We start from the raw sequence: 23663 nt of genomic DNA, 5'->3' as shown, positions 1-23663 counted from the left end.
TCTGCTGCAGCAACTTAGACACCATCTCTGGGAGGAAAGGAACCATCAATGCTTCACGATTCCGGGTTTCATTAACAATTCCTTTCCCCTCACAGGGTTTGCTCGACCCGCTGAGTTCCTCCGGCAGATTGTTGCTTTCGTTAATAATGGACTTGCTGTTGTGCAGCTGTAAGCATCGACTGCAAGTGCTGTAATCGCTTACTCCATCGAAGAAACAGTGAAAACCACACTGGAGTGAAGAGGATCGAGCAAATACCCTTGAAGGTTGTCTGCTCATTATCAGAATGCCAATGTGATCTGCCTCTTTGGAAGATCAAAGCTTTCTCATTCCAAGCCTGACAGAGCATACCAAAGCATTCACATGACCACACTTTGAAACTGGGAGCAATCTTACTATGGTCAGCTTCACTTACTTCAACAGATGAGCAAGACGGCTGCTCTGCAAGTAAGTGAGCCAATAAGTAGGGAAGAAACTAGAAAAGGTTCTGAGGGAGAGGGTTAACCATCAGTGGGAAGGGCAAGGATTAATCTGAAGCAGCCAGCATGGCTCTGATAAGGGCAGGCTCTGTCTGATCAATCTGACTGAATTTTTGAAGATGTAACAAAGTTTACTGATGAGGGCAATACAATATATGTGGTTTAGATGGACTTCAGTAAGTTGAACATAGGGCAAGCTGGCTAATAGGATCTAAAATTGGCTTGGCAATAGGAGATTGAGAAAGACAGATATTGGTGCTGTACCTTTACTGTTTGTAACATATATAAATGAGTTGGATATGGATGTTGGCGACATAATCAGCTTGGAAATGACAAAGACTGGTGGAGTGCGGTTTTATGCTACACAGTAATATCAATGTACTGTTGACATGGGCTGTGAAATAGCCGGTGGATTTTCATTCAGATGAACAGAGGTGCTGAATTTTGGGAGCACTGTTGAGGAAGGGACTTCCCCATGAATGGTAAAGCCCTTGGGAGTAGTGAGGAAAACAGAGACCCTTGATGGACAAGTTCAAACATCCTTGAAAGTGACAGCACAGGTAGATAATGTGATTAAGGGGACATACGGGATGTTGATCTCAGTGAGGTCATGACTACAAGAACAGGGAGGTTGTCCTCCAACTTAGAACGTTATCAGATCCCAGCTGGAGTACTTGGTGCAGTTCTAGTCACAATATATGAAAGGTGTGATTGTGCTGGAGAGGGTACAGAGGAGATTCACCAGCAAGTTGTCTAGGATAAAGCAGAGGCTGGGCAGACAGGATCTCTTCACCCTGGAGCACTGGATGTTAACGTAACAGAGGTATGTAAAAATATGAGGGGTACAAAATAGGATTGTCTGCAGGAAACCTTTTCCCCATTGCTGGATGAATAAACTAGTGGGCATGTATTTAGGGTAAAGGGTTAAGAGATTTAAAAGAAACATAAAGACAAGAAATCCTGTAGATGCCGGAAATCTAAAGCAACACAGGCAAAATGCTGGAGGAACTCAGCAGGTCAGGCAGCATCAATGGAAGTTAAAAAGCAGTCGACAATTTGGGCCGAGATCCTTCTCCAGGATCGAACCTTTTCACCCAGAGAGTGAATTCATCGTCGGTGGACGTGGTTGAAGCAAGAGTCTCTGACAGTTTCTGAAGCTGGTCCAAACAAGCACTTAAATTTCCTAGGCATTAAAACGTTGGGGCAATGGCTGGAAAATGGTAACACAGAAGTCTGCCGACCGCTTTGCACAGCCAAGGTGGGATGAATGACCTGTCTCCCTGCCTTTCAAGTCAATGATGTAAGATTGCTGCTTACTTCTCCTCTCCTGCAAAGAGAAACCACTGACGAAGGAAAACCCGACTGCCATCTGGCAACAGACAGCACCCACCAGCTGCCTGACCAGCAGGACCCACAGTGAGACAGTACACACTAATCTGCCTGTCCAACTCTCTGATGCCTGTTCTGAAGGCATTCTATATGAACTGCATTATGTCTTCACCCTTTCCAGTCAGTATGTTTCCAGGAGCTTGATTCAGTTTAAAGCTCCGTTTTGGTCTGGTGCAATTCAGACTGAATTCTCACAACGATGTGAAAGTTCCCATGTTCAGGAGATGTTCAATCCTATTAACTGGGTCCCCACACCTTCCACCTCTGAGGAATTTAACACAAAGTAGCCTGTTCAACTCTCTTTGTCACATAAGAAAGAAAGACAACAAGGTCAAGTTTTACTCAAAAATCAGGCATAGCTTGCAGCCCCTCCCCCCCAACTGGTCTCACCTATTAGCCCCCCCCCACCTGGTCTCACCTATCAGCCCCCCCTCGCCTGGTCTCACCTATCAGCCCCCCCCACCTGGTCTCACCTATCAGCCCCCCCTCACCTGGTCTCACCTATCAGCCCCCCCTCACCTGGTCTCACCTATCAGCCACCCCCTCACCTGTTCTCACCTATCAGCCACCCCCTCACCTGTTCTCACCTATCAGCCCCCCCACCTGGTCTCACCTATCAGCCCCCCCTCATCTGGTCTCATCTATCAGCCCCCCCCCCACCTGGTCTCACCTATCAGCTGTCAGCCTGTACCTCTTCCGCCCTCTGCCCCCTCCCTTACCAGTCTGGATGAAGGGTTGCAGCCCGAAATGCCGACTGTTTATTCCCCTCTATCGATGCTGCCCGACTTGCACAATTCATCCCACCATGTCTGCGCAGAGCAGCTGGCAGCCATCTCTGTTAATCCCATCTTCCAGCCACTGCCCCATCGCTTTAACGCCCAGGTGATTCTTCAAGCATTTTGCGTGTGTTGCTCAAGTTTGCCAGCATCTGCAGATTTCTTGTGTTTATGAATAAAAGGCAATTTCTAGAATGACATACATAAAATACTGGTGGAAAGTGCTGTTTATTCCCCTCTGTTGCCTTTCTTGCTGAGGTCCTGCTTCATTTTGTGTGTATAGCTCAGGAGATGATGCCAGCAACCAACGGTGACGTCCCACAGATAGTTCAAGAAACTACTACTTCTTCTCTTTTTAAATATGTTTCTACTACTAAACTGCATGCAGGTGTTCTGCGCCATCTGCCTCCGTTTGACCAGTCTCCCTCTCCCTCGAGTTGTTGCTACCGGAGGAAAGTGCAGGAGGTCTTGGGGTCTTGGGCAAAGTTTGATCAGCGTGGCTCGTGGTTTGGGCCCATTTTTAAGGGCCGGCCCTGCAGTTCATGTTTCATTTGTTTCTGGTTACTCATTTTTATTGCTATTGTGCGCAATTTTGATCAGGACGCTGCGACACCGACTGGCTTTGCGGCCTGCGTTCAACGAATGACACAGCGCCAAATTGAACTGAACTAAACTAAACATTCCTAGACTGCTTCAAGGACTCTAAGATTTGATGTTAAATATTCTGGGCGTTAGTTGTTCATTTTTTTGCCATTTGCGTGATTTGTTCTTTTTTTTGCGCATTGGGTGTTCGGTGTTTTCTTTGAACTGATTCGGAACGTATCTTTGTTTTGGGGCTGCCTGTGGGGAGACGAATAAATACTTTGATAATAAGCCTGCTTTGAATCTTTGAATTTCCAGCATCTGCAGAACCTCTTGCACCTACAACTTGGTTTGCGTTTTCTAGGATATTACCAACTTCAACTTCTCAATGACTGTCATATGTTGAAAGATTGGAGCGACTGGGATTTAGAAGGATGAGAGGGGATATGATTGAAACATAAAGATTATTAAGGGATTGGACACGCTAGAGGCAGGAAACATGTTCCCGATGTTGGGGGGGGCGGGGGGTCCAGAACCAGAGGCCACAGTTTAAGAATAAGGGGTAAGCCGTTTAGAACAGAGTTGAGGAAAAACTTTTTCACCTAGAGAGTTGTGGATCTGTGGAATGCTCTGCCTCAGAAGGCAGTGGAGGCCAACTCTCTGGATGCTTTCAAGAAAGAATTAGATAGAGCTCTTAAAGATAGTGGAGTCAAGGGATATGGGGAGAAGGCAGGAACGGGGTACTGATTGTGGATGATCAGCCATGATCACAGCGAATGGCGGTGCTGGCTCGAAGGGCCGAATGGCCTACTCCTGCACCTATTGTCTATTGACCCTTGAATTCCCACAGGTACACAAGATGTCTTTTTAAGTAAACTTCTTTCCAAGCGTAAACCTTACCTCCATGATGGGGTTGGAAGCCAGGACCTTCTCTTCCACGTTAGCCTCACTGGCAGAGCCACTGACTGTTGCAAAGTATCGCATGGCATACTTAGCCGAGACAGTCTTCCCAGCACCGGACTCTCCACTTACAATGATAGACTGGTTCCGCTCATCCCTGAAACAGAGATTATAAACCACTGTACATTCAATAGCCACTAAAAACGCCATCTGCCTCCTCAAAACATTTCAAGCAATTAATCACAAGCAGTTATAAGTAATACGTTTCAAGGCAAGGAACTTGGAGCCACATTAATTCAGATACTGAGCAGGGGTTTATTTCCCCACTTCAGAAAGGTTAAGACAAAGGCACACACACCAGTTCTCATCAAGGGTTCAGTAGTGGAAAGGGGGAGCCATTTCAAGTTCCCAGGTGTCAACATCTCTGGGGATCTATCCTGGGCCCAACACATTGGTGCACTTACAACAGGGATTATATTTCATTATGAATTTGAGGAGATACGCTATGTCACCAAAAATACTCACTAATTTACCGTACTCTGGAGAGTATTCTAAATGGCTGCATCATCATTTGGTACAGTCGAGGAGGGGGCACTTCACAGGATCAAAATAAGCTGCATAAGTGTGAACCCAATCAGCTCCATCGTGGGCACTAACCTCCCTAGCATCCAGCGAGCGATGTCTCAAAAAGGCAACACCCATCATTAAGGACCCCCATTACCCAGGTCATGTCTTGTTCTCATTGCTACCATCAGGGAGGAGGTACAGGGGTCTGAAGGCAACATACTGAACAACACAGATTCTCTGTTTTTCTTTATAAGCAACTGAGGGATGGGCCTGTCATATTTTGGGTCATCAGACTTCCTCAGCAGAATGATTTTTTGCCTTAGGTCATTCTTTTTAGGGACCTATTTGGAAATATGTATGTTGCTATAGAGATTCCTAATCCAAGTTCATGAAATAATTTTAGATATGCTTAGAAAAATAGAGGGCTACGGGTAACCCTAGGTAATTTCTAAAGTACACAGTCGGCACAGCATTGTGGGCCGAAGGGCCTGTATTGTGTTGTTTTTTCTGTGTTTCTATGTAATACAGGAACAGCTTCATCTCTTCTGCCATCAGATTTCTGAATGGACATTTAACCCATGAACACTACCTACCTTTTTTTTTCTGTTTTTGCACTATTTATTTAAATACACACACACACACACATATTTTATATATGACATATGTCAGTAGTATTAAACCAGACCCTGATCCTGAATCTGATAAGCAAAAGGCAAATATCACAGGGTGGTGAAGGCCGCCTTGTAATGAGGAAGTTAAATTTCCCCAGAGAATTAAGAAACTATTAATCCAAAGCAACAAACTACAAGAGACTCTCCACAAATCACAGACTGCCTGTTGGTTTCGTGCTTTCTTATCTGTTGTGGATCTTTCCAGAATTAATGATCCCAACATACCAATTCAAAAGTCATCTGAGGCATTTGTATCTTGAAACAAAAAAACAATTCAATGACAGTGCAAGAGAACGCCATGTCTGCCCTCAGGAATCTTTCAGTAGAACAGGAACAAAAAGCTATTCTCCCACCACCACAGTGGATTTGCAATTATAAGAATTTGCCAGGCAAATCACAACAATCCTGAAATTTAACTGTGCACAATTATGTCACACTTTTCAGGGGAAGGTGATTAACAGGATCCTCAACCAGGTTTCCATTGCCTTCTTCCTTCAGTAGGTCCAAACTCAGTGCTGGGAACTTGTAGTTAGGTTCCCTTACCTCCTCACCCCCACTCACTCAATCTCCTGTCATCAAATTCCACTCCTTACCCTTCCCAACACACTGACCACAAGTCCCAATGAATTCCTCAACCCTGCAATGAAAAGCCAACCTTCAAGCACTCTGCCAGGTGCCCTAATCAACAGCTGCCCAAACTCACTGTCAGTGGGCCCTGATTTAAGGCTAATTTATACTTCTGCGTCAAATGGACGCCGTAACCTACGCAAGTGGCCTACGCGCGTTGTGAGCATTTATACTTGTGCATTTGTGTGTCTGCGTCGCTCTGCAATTCGGGCACGTTGTACATGCACACACACCTGCCCGTGCAGGGCTTCATGGTCATGGTAGTCTTTCTTGGGGTAAACAAGTTTAAAGAGAGCGTCTTTTTTCGTAAAAGCGAAATGTGTCCTCCATAATTTCGGAGGTCTGTAAAGCTTTATGGAAAGCATTGCAGCCAGAGTTCCTTCCCTGCACTTCAGTTGCCCAATGGGAAGCTATTGCAGCGTAGGAGGAAATGCGATGCAACCAAGATGACCAATCACAGCTGCTGCGGTCTGCGTTGCCGCGACGCATAGTTACATTTTGGGAGAGGTGCGCGTCAGGCTATGGCATAGGGATCCAAGTAGGCTCCGCGTAGGGTTCGCGACTACACCATACCTACAGCATCGATTTGACGCAGAAGTATAAATCAGCCTTAACACTTTCCTCACCACAACTCGCCGATCGTAACTTCCATCCAATGACACACCCACCCATCCAAGTTCAATAAATTAATAGAAAATAAAAGAATGTAATGCTGAGACTTCATAAGGCATTGGTCAGGCCAGACTTGGAGTGCTGTGAGCAGCTTTGGGCCCCATATCAATGAAAGAATGTACAAGAGAGTGTCCAGTGGAGGTTCGTGAGAACGAGCCCAGGAATGACAGAGTTAACATTTGAGGAGGGTTCAGTGGACCTGTACTCACTAGTTTTCAGAAGAATGAGAAGGGGATCTCGTTGAAACCTATCAAACATTAAAAGCTCTAGATGGAGTGGATATGGGAAAGATGTTTCCTATTATGGGGGACACTAGGAACGGAGAGCACAGCCTCAGAAAAGGAGGACATTCCTTTAGAACAAAGATGAGGAGGAATTTCTTTTGCCAGAGAGCAGTGTATCTGTGGAATTCATTGCCACAGACAGCTGTGGAGGCCAAATCTTTGGGTGTATTTAAAGTGGAAGTCAATAGGTTCTTAATTAGTGAGGAAAACCAGAGGCCACAGTTCAAGAATAAGGGGTAGACAATTTAGAACGGAGTTGAGGAAAAACTTTTTCACACAGAGGGTTGTGGTTCTGTGGAATGCTCTGCCTCAGAAGGCAGTGGAGGCCAATTCTCTGGATTCTTTCAAAAAAGAGTTAGATAGAGCTCTTAAAGACAGCAGAGTGAAGGGATATGGGGAGAAGACAGGAACAGGGTACTGATTGTGGATGATCAGCCATGATCACAGTGAATGGTGGTGCTGGCTCAAAGGGCTGAATGGCCTACTCCTGCACCTATTGTCTATTGTCTATTATTAAGACAACCATATATCCATTGCAGTCAGAAACAGAAAATCTATAATGGGGAAAAAATAGAGAAATACAACTCCAACTGAATAAATAGTTGTATGAGGACAGAAGCAAAATAACTTCCAGAAATGGTAAGTGTGCCAGGGCTCTAGTGAGAGGAAGAAACTGAAGGAAATCAGTGTTAGTAAGGAAATTACATTATGGGAATTGATGGGATTGAAGGCTGATAAATCCTCAGGAGATGATAGCTTTCATCCCAGAATACTTGACAATATGGCCCTGGGTATCTCGGTTCACCACTTGGTGAGAGTGAGCATGCAGGTGCAACAGTGCTAATGGCGGGAAAATAGTGTGCTGTTCTTCAAAGACAGACTATTTGTCGAATTCACTGCCATTGAGGGCTGTGGAAGCCAAGTCATTGGATGCATTTAAAAAGAGACTGATGGGTTATTGATTGTTTAAAAAAATAATAAGGGTTACAGAAGACAGGAGAATGGGAGTGAAAAATAACAGCTGTCATTGTTTGACAGACCAGTCGATGGGCTGGAAGGCCTAATTCTGCTCCAAATCTTATGGTCTTATTTGAGTGCAAGTGTAGAAATGTCTTTCTGCAATTGTACAGGGCCCAGGTGAGATTAGAAATTTCGTCATCCAAAGTGTAGTGAATCTGTGGAATCTCCAACAGAGTCTTAATGTTGGATATGTTCGTCTAGTTGACATGCTTACCATTACTACTGGACTTTGATGACAGTACTGGCTCAACCAGAAGATTAAGATGCATGGGGTCCACGGTGAGTTGGCCATTTGGATTCAGAACTGGCTTGCCCATAGAAGTCAGAGGATAGTGGTCACAGGGTCTTATTCTAGCGGGAGATTTGTGATTAGTCGTGTTCAGCATGGATTTGTACTGGGACATCTGCTGTTTATGGTGTGTATAAATGACCTGGATGGAAATGTAGACGGGTGGGTTAATAAGTTTGCAGATGATATGAAGATTGGTGGTCTTGTGGATAGAGTAGAAGACTGGCAAAGAATACAACGGGATTTAGATCAATTGCAGGTATGAGCAGAGAAATGGTAGATGGAGATTATCCTGGCCAAAAAGTGAAACGTTACATCTTGCTAGGTCAAATGTAGAGTGACTATACACCGTTAAGGGCAAGGCCCTTAACAGTGTTGAGGAGCAGATGGATCCTGAGGTCCAAGTTCATAGCTATCTCTGAAAGTAGCAGCACAGGTTGATTGGGAGGTTGAGAAGGCACGTGGCAGGCTTGCCTTTGTTAGTCGAGGCATTGAGTTTAAAAGTCAGGAAGCTATGTTGCCGCTTTATAAAACTCCAGTAAGGCAGCATCTGAAGTATTGCATACAGTTCTGGTCACCACATTATGGGAAGAATGTCGAGGCTTTGGAGAGGGTACAGAAGAGGTTTACCAGGATCTTGCATGGATTAGAGAGCATGTGGTATAACAAAAGGGTGGACAAATTTTCTTCTGAGTGGTGGAGGCTGAGGTGAGATCTGGTACAGATTTACAACATTATGAGAAGCATAATTTAGGAAGACAATATCTCTTTTCCAAAAACTGAAATTCTTAATACCATCATGCATGCATTTAAGCTGAGAGGGGGCAATTTCAAAAAAGATGTGAGGAGCAAGGTTTGTTTGTTTTCCTTTTAAACACACAAAGCATGGTGGGGAGTGCGCGGACTGCACTGCCTACGGTGGTGGTAGAGTCAAAAACATTGGAGATGTTTGTGAGACATTTAGACAGACACAGGAACTTGAGGAAAATGGAAGGATATGGAGATTGTGTAGGCAGAAGAGATTAGTCAGTCATTTGATTACTAATTTAATTGGTTTGGTACAACACTGTGGGCTGACAGGTCTGTTCCTGTAATGTACTGTTCCATTTTCTATGATATGCACTGGATGACGACCACCACAGTGGACAACTAGCACCATAGTTGTCCTTGCAAGTTTGGGAAAGGCCACCTAATATGGTTGATTGTGCTAATGTCAAGAACATACAACAGAAAGTGATGACGGTCTGTTTTTAAGAGGAGGGAACTGTGTAAAGGATATGCGATCAAGGATCCTGCTAAAGGTTGGAAACTGTTCAGAGAAGGCCTACTAGACTGATGTATGGAAGCACAGGGCTAGTTTATGAGGAGAGTTTAGATTCAACTGCTGAAGTTTAGAAGAGCTAAACTTCTAAAGAAGAGCAAGAAGGGACATGATTGAAACAGACAAAATCCTCAGGGAACTTAACAAGGTGATTCCTTCTGACTGATTATCTACAACTTGGGATCACTTTGAAGGGGTGCTCATTAAGACAGATGAAGGAAAGCTTTCTGAACAGGTTACGAACCTTTGGAACTCTCTCGCTCAAAGGCAGTTGGAAGCAGAGTCTGTGAATATTTTAAAAAACAGATCAACATCTCCTAGACAAGCATGGGCAAAACATTATGAGTGATTGTGAATAGATCAGTCACTAGAAGCTGAGTGAAGCATTCCTATTACTAATTCAGAAGTCTATATATACTTTAAAGAATGCATAATTTTTAACTACAGCCCATTTAAAAGCCACCTGAAGATGAGGTGAGAAAAATTTCAATGGACATTTCACCTCTCAAAGTGTAAAGTGTGGTCTCTTAAACCCCAATTCATATAGCGAAATGAAGACAAGCTGAAAAGTTTAAATACTGTCAATTCTCTCCCAACCTAACCTAAAAAAGCAGCATCAGCTTTATCTGGGAATCCCTCATTCACCAAACCTGTGCCTGTCGATAACAAGGATGACATCGGGGGAAGGATGCAAGAATCTCACCGCCTGTGGAAGCTTCTTTAAAGAGTCCATTAAATGTGCAGCAAGTGCCAGTTCAAGACCTTCCCAGGCCAAAAACCAAACCCTGCCATCCATGACTCAGAATAGAAATAGCCCCTTCAATCTGCAGTGTTGTGCTAAACTAATTAAACTAATAATTGAAAGTTTCATTAAACAACACAATGAGGACATCCCTTCATTCTCTGCACATTCATGTACCTATCCAAGAACCTCTTAAATGCCTCTGTTGTATTCGTCTCCACCACCACCTTTGGTAGCGCACTCACCACTTCCTCTTTAAAAAAAACCTTGCCCCACATATCTCCTTTGAACTAAACTCCACTCACCTTAAATGCATGCTCTGTAGTATTAGACATTTTGACCCTGAGGAAGAAATATCGCCTGTCTATCTATACCTGTCAATTTACAAACTTATATCTGGTCTCCCATTAGCCTTTGCACCTTGAGAGAGAAAGTTTGTCTGAGCTCTCCTTATGGCACATGTCCCATAATCTAGGCAGGATCCTGCTAGTGAAGTCTTACATTCTATCTCCACCGTAACTCCTTCTGGACTCTTGCCAAATATAAAGCTTTTCAGTGTGTAAGAATTCCGTGAGCTGATTACTCTATGGGAGCTGAAAACTCCCAAGAAGAGAAGATGCTACAGTTGAAGATGATGGGAGCTCTCTGTGGGTCTTGTTGCCATGTGTGCACTGATGGCCTGTGGAAAGTGATGTATGCCAAATTTCTGGGTATTTTTGAAGGGGCTAAACTGGGGGGAGAAATGTCTATAACTTAAAAAATAACCAAGAACAATTTTAAGATCTCCTGAAGGATTCGACAAACTTGAAGGATTCTCAGGAATAGAGTTACGACTGTCGCCAGAAGAGAGAGTGCCAGGATGGACTTCAAGCCAGACTAAAGTGTCAATGCCCAAGAGCAGAAAACAAACCGGTGTATAGCTCCAGTACTCCGTACCAGCCAAGAGCCGTCCCATCTGCCTGCACTTGACCTGTCTCCAAATCTTCTCACTACTACTATTGGGCAGGAGATGCAGGAGACTGAGGTCCCACACCATGAGGTTCAGGAACAGTTGTTGCCCTATAGCATTCAACTGACTCCACAGCCTGTAGACTCACTTTCCGGGACGGCCTTTGTTATTTATGGGTTTTCATAGACTATATTGTATTTCTTTATTTTATGTGGATGCTGCAACAAAATTAACCCAAAGGTTGTATATGATATACTTACTTTGTTAATATATGTACTTTGAACTTTATACATGCTAGGTTTATCTAGTAACATTAGTATTGATAGAATTTGAATTTTATTTCTGAAATCAGAGCGTATTAATGTCTGTATTTTGATACTCATTCGTTTTCATTAAAATGTTGCTTCAAGCAATTATTTCTATTATAAAACTTAATACAGTATACTATTAGTGGAATGAAGGTGAGAAAATTTTAAATTGGTATTGGTTTTATTATTGTCAAGATACAGTGAAGAGCTTGCCTTGCATACTGCTTATACAGATCAGATTATTACACATGGAGAACTAATTATGAGACCTTTGAGAGCTTCAGGTTGCTAGGTGTTAACATCATCAATAGCTTGTTCTGGCCCAACTATATAATGCTAAGGCCAAGAAAGCACATCAGTTCCTCTACTTCCTCAGAAGGCTATGGAAATTCAGCATGCGCCAATAACCTCACCAATTTTTACCAACGCATCACAAAAAGCGTCCAGTCTTGGTGTAGTAACTGCTCAGCCCAAGACCACAAGAACTTGCAGAGCTCGGACACAGATCAGTCCATCGGGAACACCAGGATTTCCTCCATGCAGGGGAGAGAATACTCCTTGCTACCTTAGAAAAACAGCCAAAAAAAACTTAAAAACAAATCCCACCCGAGAAATTCTATAAGCAACACACACAAAATGCTGGAGGAACTCAACAGACCAGGCAGCATCAATGGAAAGAAGTACCGTCGAGATTTCGGGCCGAGACCCTTTGGCAGGACAGACGTTGTCACTCCACCCACTTCCATTGGGCAGAAAATAGAAAAACTCAGAAAAAACACACCATAAAGTTCAAGGACAGCATTTATTCCACCGTTACCAGACCAGTGAATGGACCTCTTGTGATCGCCATGGCTCTTACTATTATTATTTACCTCCGCTGCACTCTCTCTGCATCTGTAACTTAATACTCAGCATTCTGTTGTTGCTTTTCCCATACTACTTCAAAGTACTTACGTTTTCAAATTATCTGTATGGACAGCTCTATCAGTTACCTCGGTACATGTGACAATGATTAACCAATTCCAGTTCCAGAGACAGAATCTATCAGCATACTTAAAGTGGAAATTATCACTACACTTAGCAGATCTTTCCCATCTTATCTCTCACTACAACTTCCTCTGACCCTTACTTCTGACTGCAGATAAAATTTCCTGACCCACTCTCTCCCTACAACAGCATCAGGCAACATCTCCACCAGAAGGATCACAACAGTTTAGACTAATTTGTTAATCACACGTACATTGAAACATACTGTGACTTTTGCGTTAACGACCAATACAATCTGAGGATAAACGTAGTACAGTACAGCATCAGAGCAGCCCATTAGGCCTACAATGATGTGTCGAGCCTGCTAAAAACCAAATTAAAAGCACCCTCCTACCTCCACCTTGTCCATATCCCCCCCATCTTTCTTACATCCAGGTGCCTATCCAAACATCTCTTAAAAACCTCTAATGTACTTGCCTCTACCGCTATTCCAGGCAGTGCACTTCAAGCATCCATGAATCTGAGTAAAAAAAACTTACCCCTCACATCCTCCTTGATCCTACCTTCCCCCCCCCCACCCCCACCTTCAATGCATTCCCTCTGGTATTAGACATTTCAACACTGGGAAACGGACACTCTCTGCCCACTCTATCCACCCCTCTCATAATCTTGTAAACCTCCCCACAGCCTCTGCTGCCCCAGAGAAAACAACCCAAGCTTATCCAGTCTCTTGTGATGGCACGTGCCCTCTAAACCAATGCACTGGGAACAGCATCCAAGTTTCCCACACATTCTTCCCACGTGTGTGTGTGGGTTTCCTCCAGGTGCTCCGCTTTCTTCCCATAGTCCAGAGATGTACCAACTAGTGGGCTAACTGGTAATTGTAAATTTTCCTGTGACTAGGCTAGGGTAAAATAGGTGGGCTGCTGGGCCGGAAGGGCCTACTCCACACTTAGATAAAGTAGCATGTCTGCAAGGTTCAGCGGGACAACACGCAGCCAACAAACAACAAAAGCACAGCAAATCCCTTTCCCGCCGCAGCCGCCCACACGCACAGAGATGGTCTCCAACCACAGGGCAGGCCTCCAACCTCCGGACCGTGGCCCTGAACCCTCAGACGCCGGTCCGAGCTCAGGACCTCAACCTTGAGGCTTCGAATTCAAGGCTCCGCCTCACCACTGCCCTTTCGAGGGGAATAAAGTACAGGCAGTAAGTGTTGATCTTACCACTGACATGAAGATTACCCCCAAAAAAATAACAAAACAAAATGCTGCAACAAATTCTGCTGTTTGACAGTCACTGCTCAACGTGTAAAAATAATGCAGGAATTACTCAACTGGTTAGAGTGTGATATAAAAAAAACTACTGAGCGACACAGCATTTTCTGGCTTTATTTCAGACTACCAGCATCTGCAGCAATACAATAGGTGATTAGCACTGAGCTCCTCTGTTGCCCAGTGTAGGCCAAGAGCACCTTTCCGGCAAAACAGCTGAATAGCCCCCTGTGGTTGAGGAAGCTCCACTGAAATGCTCAGCTAGAATGTCAGCAACAATGAGACAGAGGCTGTAATGACTTTCAGCTACAGGGGAAGCCATCTGGTACCAATGCTGGAGCAATTAAATAAGGGAGTAATGCTGTTGGCATAAAACATCCCTCTCCGTGGAGGACTGTTGTTTGGTTTCACTGCAGTGGCAAGTCACCTGCATACAAAGGCATTTAGAAACCAAAAGCAGAGAGAGGCAACATGAGTTGTCACAGCTTAGGAACAAGTTTGGATAAATGAAAAAAGGGTGAAATGGTCAGCATGAACACAGTGCTCCCAAGAGCCTGTTTCTACACAATTCCATGACTTTAAGTCAAAAATCCCCACGTGAATGATTACCCACCCTCCTCCAAGAATGTTAACAAATTTTAAAGTAAATCTTCAGTTTTGGAGTTCTACAACAGTGATCATCCATTTGCTTAAGCCTCAGTGAAATCAGTGGGTCAGTATGTACCCCACCACCAAGCGAAGCACTAGCCCAGAATGATCCCATCTCTCCACATCACCTGACAGACTGACATCAAAATCATCCATCTGAAGCACTCAACTGTCCCTTTACCCTGCCAAAATGGTGGCAACTGGTGGGAATGGCCAGCCTCACACATGGCTCACTGTTTCACAAAAGCACACTATTATCAACAACCACAGGCCTAATTCTCATCTCTTTGACTAGAGCCTTATACACACGCTTGTCTGAGCATTATTTTTTTTTTGAAGCACGCTGTTGGTTTTTGCCTGCTTCATCCTAGCAATAAATTCCAAATAGTTTCCAAATTCACCCCATGAAATTCTTTTGAGTGTTGAGATAAAGGGTTTGAGGGAACCAAATTTATACTTAAGAAGTACCCCATGGAGAAAAAGAATTCAAAGCTCCCTCTACAATTCATAATGATAGTCTCACTGTAAACAAAGCATATTTAGGACACTCTCCAGTCAGGATAGTTTTGGTCACCAAATTACAGGAAGGATATAAATAAGGTTGAAAGAGTGCAGAGAAGGTTTACAAGGATGTTGCCGGGACTTGAGAAACTCAGTTACAGAAACGTTGAATAGGTTAGGACTTTATTCCCTGGAGCGTAGAAGAATGAGGGGAGATTTGATAGAGGTATACAAAATTATGATGGGTATTGATAGAGTGAATGCAAGCAGGCTTTTTCCACTGAGGCAAGGGGAGAAAAAAAACCAGAGGACATGGGTTAAGGGTGAGGGGGGAAAAGTTTAAAGGGAACATTAGGGGGGGCTTCTTCACACAGCGAGTGGTGGGAGTGTGGAATGAGCTGCCAGACGAGGTGGTAAATGCGGGTTCTTTTTTAACATTTAAGAATAAATTGGACAGATACATGGATGGGAGGTGTATGGAGGGATATGGTCCGTGTGCAGGTCAGTGGGACTAGGCAGAAAATGGTTCGGCACAGCCAAGAAGGGCCAAAGGGCCTGTTTCTGTACTGTAGTTTCTATGGACAGGAGCAATTCTCTATAAACAAAACAAGCAAAAATTTTACAATATCCTGAAGGAATAATTAATCACTGATAAGATTGACATAGTTGTAGTGTTTTTTTTAAATCTCTTGCTGAATATATAAATGATAACAAAGTTAAAAAGCACTTGAAGCTGAATGGATCAAGGCACTAACCTGGCCATCTGCTTGTACGCCTCCTCAGCAACAGCAAAGATATGAGGGTCCATATCTCCCATGTTCTGCCCACTATAGGCATTGATGATATCTTCCCCATAGATAGGCAACTGCTCATACGGATTGATGGCCACCAAAACAATACCTAGAAAGTAGGAAAAATTCCATGCTTAGGCTTAGTAATACAGAAGATCAAATCCTGATGGCTTTTTATAAAATTAATTACTCATCAATGACAAATAGAACCAGCATAAATTTCCAGTCTCCACAATGTGCATAAATTGTTCATAGTCATTATTCGCACGAGGACAAACTTACTGTATGTTACACCGCTGGTGTTCAGGGCAGCAGTGAAGGTCCTCCGTCTCTGAACATCACACACAGAAAAAGAAGGTTCCTTCATTGCTGTCTCTGCAACTATTTTTTTTGTTTGACCAGTCAGGTTGTTAGCGCTGAGCTGAACCCCCAAACCTGGAGGATCAGTGGACCACTCTTTGTCTGGCCTCTATCCTTTGACTTGCTTGGCATGGGTGACCCTACAAAGAGCCAAAGCACAAGGCCCTAACTCCAGCCAACCTAGCTCTCCAGGTCACTGAGGCACGCAAACCTCCAAACCCTAGGACAAGGTTGTGGTCCTCTTGGGGGCGAGAAGGCAAAGAAATCTAAATATTCACATCAAAACCTTTGTTCCACGAAAGTGGAGCTCAGGTAAAAAAAAAATCAAACATAATATTATTAAATGGTGAAGGAGCAGGCACACGGGACAATGACCTACTCCTGCTTCTATCTCTTCGTTCTTTCTCAGCAAAAACTTACTGGAATGCAATACCACAGTTCAACGATTAAAATATGTTTGAAAGACTGACTTGGGAATTTAGAAGAACAAGGAACGTTCTTATTTGACACATTCAAGAACACAAGGGGGCATGACAGTACAGATGTTGAAATGTTTCCACTTGGTGAGAAAAATCACGAATCTCGTGATACCAGATTAGGGGCCAGTCATTTAAAACAGATGTGCAAGAACAACTTCTTGCAGAGGTAGTAAATCGCTGGAACACGCGATCCCAGATTGTGGTGGAGGCGAGTTTGTTTGGGCCAGTTAAAGAGGAGGTTGATACATTCTTGAAAGATCAGACAATTAAAGACATTGGGTATCCATCACTGATAAAGAGACGAGGTCTTGTTGAATGTGGGGAAATCATGAGGGGGCGGGTAGCCAACTCCTGCTCCTATTTTATTTTCTTAAAACAAATTGGGAGCAAGATCAATTTTGCCAAGAATACAGGGTACAAAGTTAGGAACAGAATTGAAGGCCATTCTAATTTCAAGCCTACTTGAGTGCAAGCATGGAAATACAAAATTAAGACCCCAGATATCGTAATATGGAGCAAAGAGCAAACTACTAGAGAAACTCAGTAGATTGAAGGCAAACAGATTGTTAATGCTTCAAGTCAAGATTTTGCATCAGTTATAATTGGAAATCTGAGCAGGCTTTTCTCTTTAACCGAGATAACGGCCCTGTCAACTTTGTATCCACAAAACATCTCAGATCATAATATATTTGGACATTATCAGAAGTGACAACACCATGCTTAAAAGAACCAGGCCAGTCCAATCTCTGTTCAGAAAATCAATACCTCATCTTCGAAATGAATTCTAACTTCCAAGCAATAGAATGCAGCAAACAGGGAAGAGGTTATGAGTTCTCTATTAAGTCTGCTCTGCTGTTCATTAAGGCCACTTGCGGTCCTCATGTCCACTCAACACCCCTTCAATTTCCTCACTCTTCAAATATTTACTTCAGATAGTATCAATAGTGGTGTTCTGCATCGCTCTAGGACATGACCTAATTATGACTCAGGTAAACACATAGTCACAGATCGTTTATTTACAGGTTTTGAAATTAGTACATCAAATATTGTGAGGGGGAAATGTTAAAAGTTTGGTATCAGAGCATTCGGCAAACCTTCCTGTTCAAACTCCACCTAGAAATGAATGACTCAAATCTCTCCCAACCATTCAGAAAATTATTCCAGAATGTAAACAGTTCTCCACAATGGCAAGGGATCCCTTTGGGTGAACTTGTAGCTCATCTCTCTAGACCAATAATCTCACCTGATCTGGTAGTGGAACAAAAGCTTTTTCTAAACAAGGATCACATCAGTTTATGAGTAACTACTTTGTATTTTCTTCAGTCAGTTGTGCCTGGTGTAGTGGAATCTGATACAAACTCTGGCATTGGTGTGCTTGCAGCACTGACTTTGCAGAAGGCCAGTGAAAATTCAAGACATCCACATCGTTAGATTACAAAGGATTTGTAATCCACAATCAATGCTTCTTTTAAATCATTCATACGCCCTTAAAATTGAGGTGAGACATCTTTTCTCAGCTGAAAAAGCATTCTGAAATAAAGATCAGAACATATCAGTATCAGCTATCTGTGATGTAACACAATGAGATCATTGAGCTGCTGTTGCCCTTGGGTGCTTGGAGTGTTGGGTGGGGTGGGGGGGAACAGGAGGGGTTCCCATCTTTTTTATATTATGGACCCCTACCATTAACTGAGGGGTCCGTAGACTCCAAGTTGGGAACCCCTGCCTTGGAGGGATTTGACACTGTGATTCAATGGAAATAGATACCAGCCATTCATAATTGAGAGCGAGCTGAGACCTTAGGCTAACGTAATTATTACAAACAAGATAATTCAGCAATGTTAGCTGAACAAGGCATTTAAAATTGTTTTACTCCAGGAGATGCTCGATTAGAATGGATTCTGTAGTGGAAGTAAATTTAACCCACTGGAGGTCTACATGTTTGGAAAACTAATCAAATGCAAGTTTAATTGTCATTTAACCATACGTGAATATCTATGAATACAGCCAAATGAAACAGAGTTTCTCTGGGGCCGGGGTGCAAGATACAGTACCAACAGTCATACACAGCACAAGGTACATATAGCACAATCAAGATGGCAGTAAAATAGAGTCATACAAAGAAAAAAATATAGTCCAAGTCCCTGAGTTCATGAACGTTGCAACAGTCTGCAGTCGAACACAGTACAGCTTGTTTTCTGCATAGCAAACACTGGGAGGCAGCACAGGGTCCCGTATAGAATAGTACAGCACAGTACAGGCCCTTCAACCCACAATGTTGTGCTGACCCTCAAACCCTGCCTCCCATATAAGCCCCCACCTTAAATCCTCCATATACCTGTCTAGTAGTCTCTTAAACTTCACTAGTGTATCTGCCTCCACCACTGACTCAGGCAGTGCATTCCACGCACCAACCACTCTCTGAGTAAAAAACCTTCCTCTAATATCCCCCTTGAACTTCCCACCCCTTACCTTAAAGCCATGTCCTCTTTTATTGAGCGGTGGTGCCCTGGGGAAGAGGCGCTGGCTGTCCACTTTATCTATTCCTCTTATTATCTTGTACACCTTTATCATGTCTCCTCTCATCCTCCTTCTCTCCAAAGAGTAAAGCCCTAGCTCCCTTAATCTCTGATCATAATGCATACTCTTTAAACCAGGCAGCATCCTGGTAAATCTCCTCTGTACCCTTTCCAATGCTTCCACATCCTTCCTATAGTGAGGTGACCAGAACTGGACATAGTACTCCAAGTGTGGCCTAACCAGGGTTTTATGGAGCTGCATCATTACATCGCGACTCTTAAACTCTATCCCTCGACTTATGAAAGCTAACACCCCATAAGCTTTCTTAACTACCCTATCCACCTGTGAGGCAACTTTCAGGGATCTGTGGACATGTACCCCGAGATCCCTCTGCTCCTCCACACCACCAAGTATCCTGCCATTTACTTTGCACTCTGCCTTAGAGTTTGTCCTTCCAAAGTGTACCACCTCACACTTCTCCGGGTTAACTCCATCTGCCACTTCTCAGCCCACTTCTGCATCCTATCAATGTCTCTCTGAAATCTTTGACAATCCTCTACACTATCTACAACACCACCAACCTTTGTGTCATCTGCAAACTTGCCAACCCACCCTTCTACCCCCACATCCAGGTCGTTAATAAAAATCACGAAAAGTAGAGGTCCCAGAACAGATCCTTTTGGGACAAAATGGATGCCATGCACATCACCTCTGGCACTCCAATGGAGCACCCAACTCCAGCATCTCCCCCTGGCAAGCAGGCAACACCGCGGTTTGAGGCCTAGTCCTGGTTAGAACTGAGGCCTTGCAGCTCCCCCACCATCCGCCAATAAACTAGTGAACTGGACTTGAAACATTCCACGCCACTGATGTCCAACAGGGTCTTGCGATCACAAGAAAAGCGACTAAGATGACCACTTGCTGTTTGACTGCACACCTCCTTTGCGTACCAGTGCCCCTCTATCGCAGGAAGCATCAATGTCTACACCAAATGCAGCTCTCTCGGTGTCTCCACCAACAAGTAACTCACTGACGGGGTAGACCTTCAGTATTTCAAGTCCTTAACGTCCAGCAGCATCTTGCAATCGTAAAAAAATGTTTAAAAAGAGACAGTAACACCTTTGGCTAGCCCTGTAGAAGCCGCTGTATCAGAGCACGCCACCATCTTACTGAAAGATGGTAATCTATAGCATATAGTGGAATTCAGGAATGAAAAAAGAGTCCACAGCTGGTAATTCCCGTATAAGACAACTTAATTATTTTAACACAAACAAGAGAAAATCTCAGATGTTGGAAATCCGAGCAACACACAAAAATGCTGGAGGAACCATCTATAGAAGCAACATCTTTGGAAAAAAGTACAGTCGATGTATCGGCCCGAAACGTTGACCGTATATTTTTCCATAGATGCTGCCTGGCCTTAAGTATTTTAATATAGGGTGACCAATTCAAAGCAACACATATTCAGCATAAAGAGGGAATCTTTTGGAGGACGTCATCAGGTTCAATTATATCACATTTCGGCCACCTTCCCACAACAGTCACGATTTAATTTCTAACAATTATAAGACATTTAATACCTCTGCAGAAGATGTTGCTTCAACTAGAACAGAGTGAAACGATGACACCTATAAGTGAATAGTTCAGTTCCCTGAAATTGAACCAGGCATAGTACAAAAATGTAAAGATCTCCTGTGGTGAGCTTCAAATACTAGAATTTCTCATTACCAACAACAAAAAAATTAGTTCTTTTAGCAGAGTTAGGTTAAAATTTCAACACGCTATGATGGCCTATCCCACTGGACAGAAGACAGGACAAAACCCAATGGAAAGTCAATGACCACAATGCTGAAAACAGCCCAATCACAAATTACTTAAAAATTATGCCACAATTCCTGACCTACCCAATTTGAGTGAAATCATTCCTGGTCACCACCATCATCGTGAAAGTAGAATACCAGTTCACTTACCACAATACGTGTAGATGAGCTTGGAGTCCATGAAGCGCACTTTGAGGTTGTGCAGAACCGCGGGCTCGTGGAGGTAACTGAGCGCTGTGAGGTCATTTTCGCCCACGAGTATATCAGGGTTCCGTAGAGGTGGAAGCTCCTTGGTTTTTGGATCAATTCTATATTGCGTTTCCTGTAATGAGGAAGATAAAAGTAATAGCAGAGTTCCAAAGAGCTCAACAGAGCTAGCATAGTTTGGATTCCCACAACAGTTCTACACATCTTGTCCATGCTGTATGGCAGCAGTCCCCAACCACCGGGCCACAAAACATGTGCTACTGGGCCGTGAGAAAATGATACGAGTCAGCTGCACCTTTCCACATTCCCTGTCACGCACTGTTGAACTTGAACATAGGGTTGCCAACTGTCCCGTATTTGCCGGGACATCCCGTATATTGGGCTAAATTGGTTTGTTCCGTATTTCCCCCGCTAAGGTGGAGTGTTCCTATGAAACCTTTCGTGCCAAAATGGCGTAAAGCGAAGAAGCAATTACCATTAATTTATATGGGAAAAATTTTTGAGCATTCCCAGACCCAAAAAATAACCTAACAAATCATACCAAATAACACATAAAACCGAAAATAAATAACACTAACATATAGTAAAAGCAGGAATAATATGATAACTACACAGCCTATATAAAGTAGAAATAATGTATGTACAGTATAGTCGAGAAGATGAAGGCAAAACCGATTTGTGAGGGAAAAAAATCGGCACGTACGTGTATGCGCACACAGGTGCCCGCGCAAGGCTTCTTGGTCATGGTAGTCTTTCGTGGGGTAAACACAAGTGTGTTGTATTTGACTGCTACTTTTGTCCCTTATTTGGGAGTGAGAAAGTTGGCAACCCTAACTGTAAGAGACATGTTGAGATGAGTTTAACCCTACTCGAACAACACCCGCCCCCCCCCCCCCCACCGGTCGGCCAGTCGCAAGAATATTGTCAATATTAAACCGGTCCATTGTGCAAAAAAGGTTGGGGACCCCTGCTGTATGGAGTTCCCACTCAAAATACATTTCTTTACAGAGATTTTCGAAAAAGCAATGAGTTATCTTGGAAGAATTCAAGTATTGCATGCACCAGTGGAGTGTGAAATTACATTATGTATTCATAATCACACACCTTGGCAGGGATCTCACGTTTGAGTGGAAAATGGGTGGAAATAAATTGGGTCCTATTTCACCCCTCGTTTGTATGAAATTGGAGGGGGGGGTGGGGGATGGGGTGTGAGTGAAAGGGAAGGAGCGAATGCCTGAGAGTGGGATGCGTTGGGGGAATGGAGCGTGACATCTCCAGTGGAACTGACCTCACAAGCCGAAAGCAGGTCTGATCATTTTGATTGCATGCATGTTGACCTACAGAGGCTGCGGGAATTTCCATTAGCTCGGGCCCCAGTCGCTGCAACGTGTATAGTGAGGGCGGCCAAAGAAATGGAGATGCTCAAGTGCAACATTACAGTAACACCACCATCTCTGGCAGGGCAATTAACTGTCACCTCCTCAGGGTTTGACGTTTATCCAAGAAAGTAGAGCAACAAGGAAGAGAAAATTTCAACAAGAGCTTATTTAATTAAAGTTCAAAATTGAAAGTAAATTTATCATCAGAGTACATATACATCACCAACATACAACCCTGAGATTCATTTTCTTCTAGGCACTCACAGTAAGTACAAGAAACACAATAGAATCAATGAGAGATCACACCCAATAGGATGGAAAAATAACAAACTATATGAATACAAATTGAAAGAAAAAAATAAAATATAATAATTATGAATAAATAAGCAATAAACATTGAGGATTTGAGATGAAGAGTCCTTGAAAGAGAGTCCATAGATTGTCCATAGATAGCTATGCCTGCCTTTTTGTTGGCTTTGTGGAACAATCTATGTTCCGTGCCTATTCTGGTATCTGTCCCCCACTTTTCCTTCGCTACATCGACGACTGCATTGGCGCTGCTTCCTACACGCATGCAGAACTCATTGACTTTATTAACTTTGCCTCCAACTTTCACCCTGCCCTCAAGTTTACCTGGTCCATTTCCGACACCTCCCTCCCCTTTCTAGATCTTTCTGTCTCTGTCTCTGGAGACAGCTTATCCACTGATGTCTACTATAAGCCTACTGACTCTCACAGCTATCTGGACTATTCCTCTTCTCACCCTGTCTCTTGCAAAAACGCCATCCCCTTCTCGCAATTCCTCCGTCTCCGCCGCATCTGCTCTCAGGATGAGGCTTTTCATTCTAGGACGAGGGAGATGTCTTCATTTTTTAAAGAAAGGGGCTTCCCTTCCTCCACTATCAACTCTGCTCTTAAACGCATCTCCCCCATTTCACGTACATCTGCTCTCACTCCATCCTCCCACCACCCCACTAGGAATAGGGTTCCCCTGGTCCTCACCTACCACCCCACCAGCCTCCGGGTCCAACATATTATTCTCCGTAACTTCCGCCACCTCCAACGGGATCCCACCACTAAGCACATCTTTCCCTTCCCCCCCCCCTGCATTCCGCAGGGATCG

At 43.6% G+C, this 23663-nt stretch overlaps 1 protein-coding gene across 4 annotated transcripts in view; it reads right to left on the bottom strand.

Annotated features, from left to right (window-relative positions):
* The window catches only part of myo5aa (myosin VAa), a 223058-nt gene that overhangs the window by 121407 nt on the left and 77988 nt on the right, over nt 1-23663 (bottom strand). For all 4 annotated transcript variants that reach the window (XM_063065969.1, XM_063065970.1, XM_063065971.1 and 1 more), the window contains exons 3-5: nt 21105-21276; nt 15740-15884; nt 4125-4281 (exon numbers count right to left, since the gene is read on the bottom strand). In XM_063065969.1, coding sequence (XP_062922039.1) covers nt 4125-4281; nt 15740-15884; nt 21105-21276 — 474 coding nt within the window. The remainder of the gene's footprint in view (nt 1-4124; nt 4282-15739; nt 15885-21104; nt 21277-23663) is intronic.

This window comes from Mobula hypostoma, chromosome 13 (assembly GCF_963921235.1).
Source record: "Mobula hypostoma chromosome 13, sMobHyp1.1, whole genome shotgun sequence".
In the NCBI taxonomy this organism is placed as follows: domain Eukaryota; kingdom Metazoa; phylum Chordata; class Chondrichthyes; order Myliobatiformes; family Myliobatidae; genus Mobula; species Mobula hypostoma.
The sequence above is the reverse complement of the archived record's forward strand: the minus strand, read 5'-3'. Positions and strand labels throughout refer to the sequence as shown.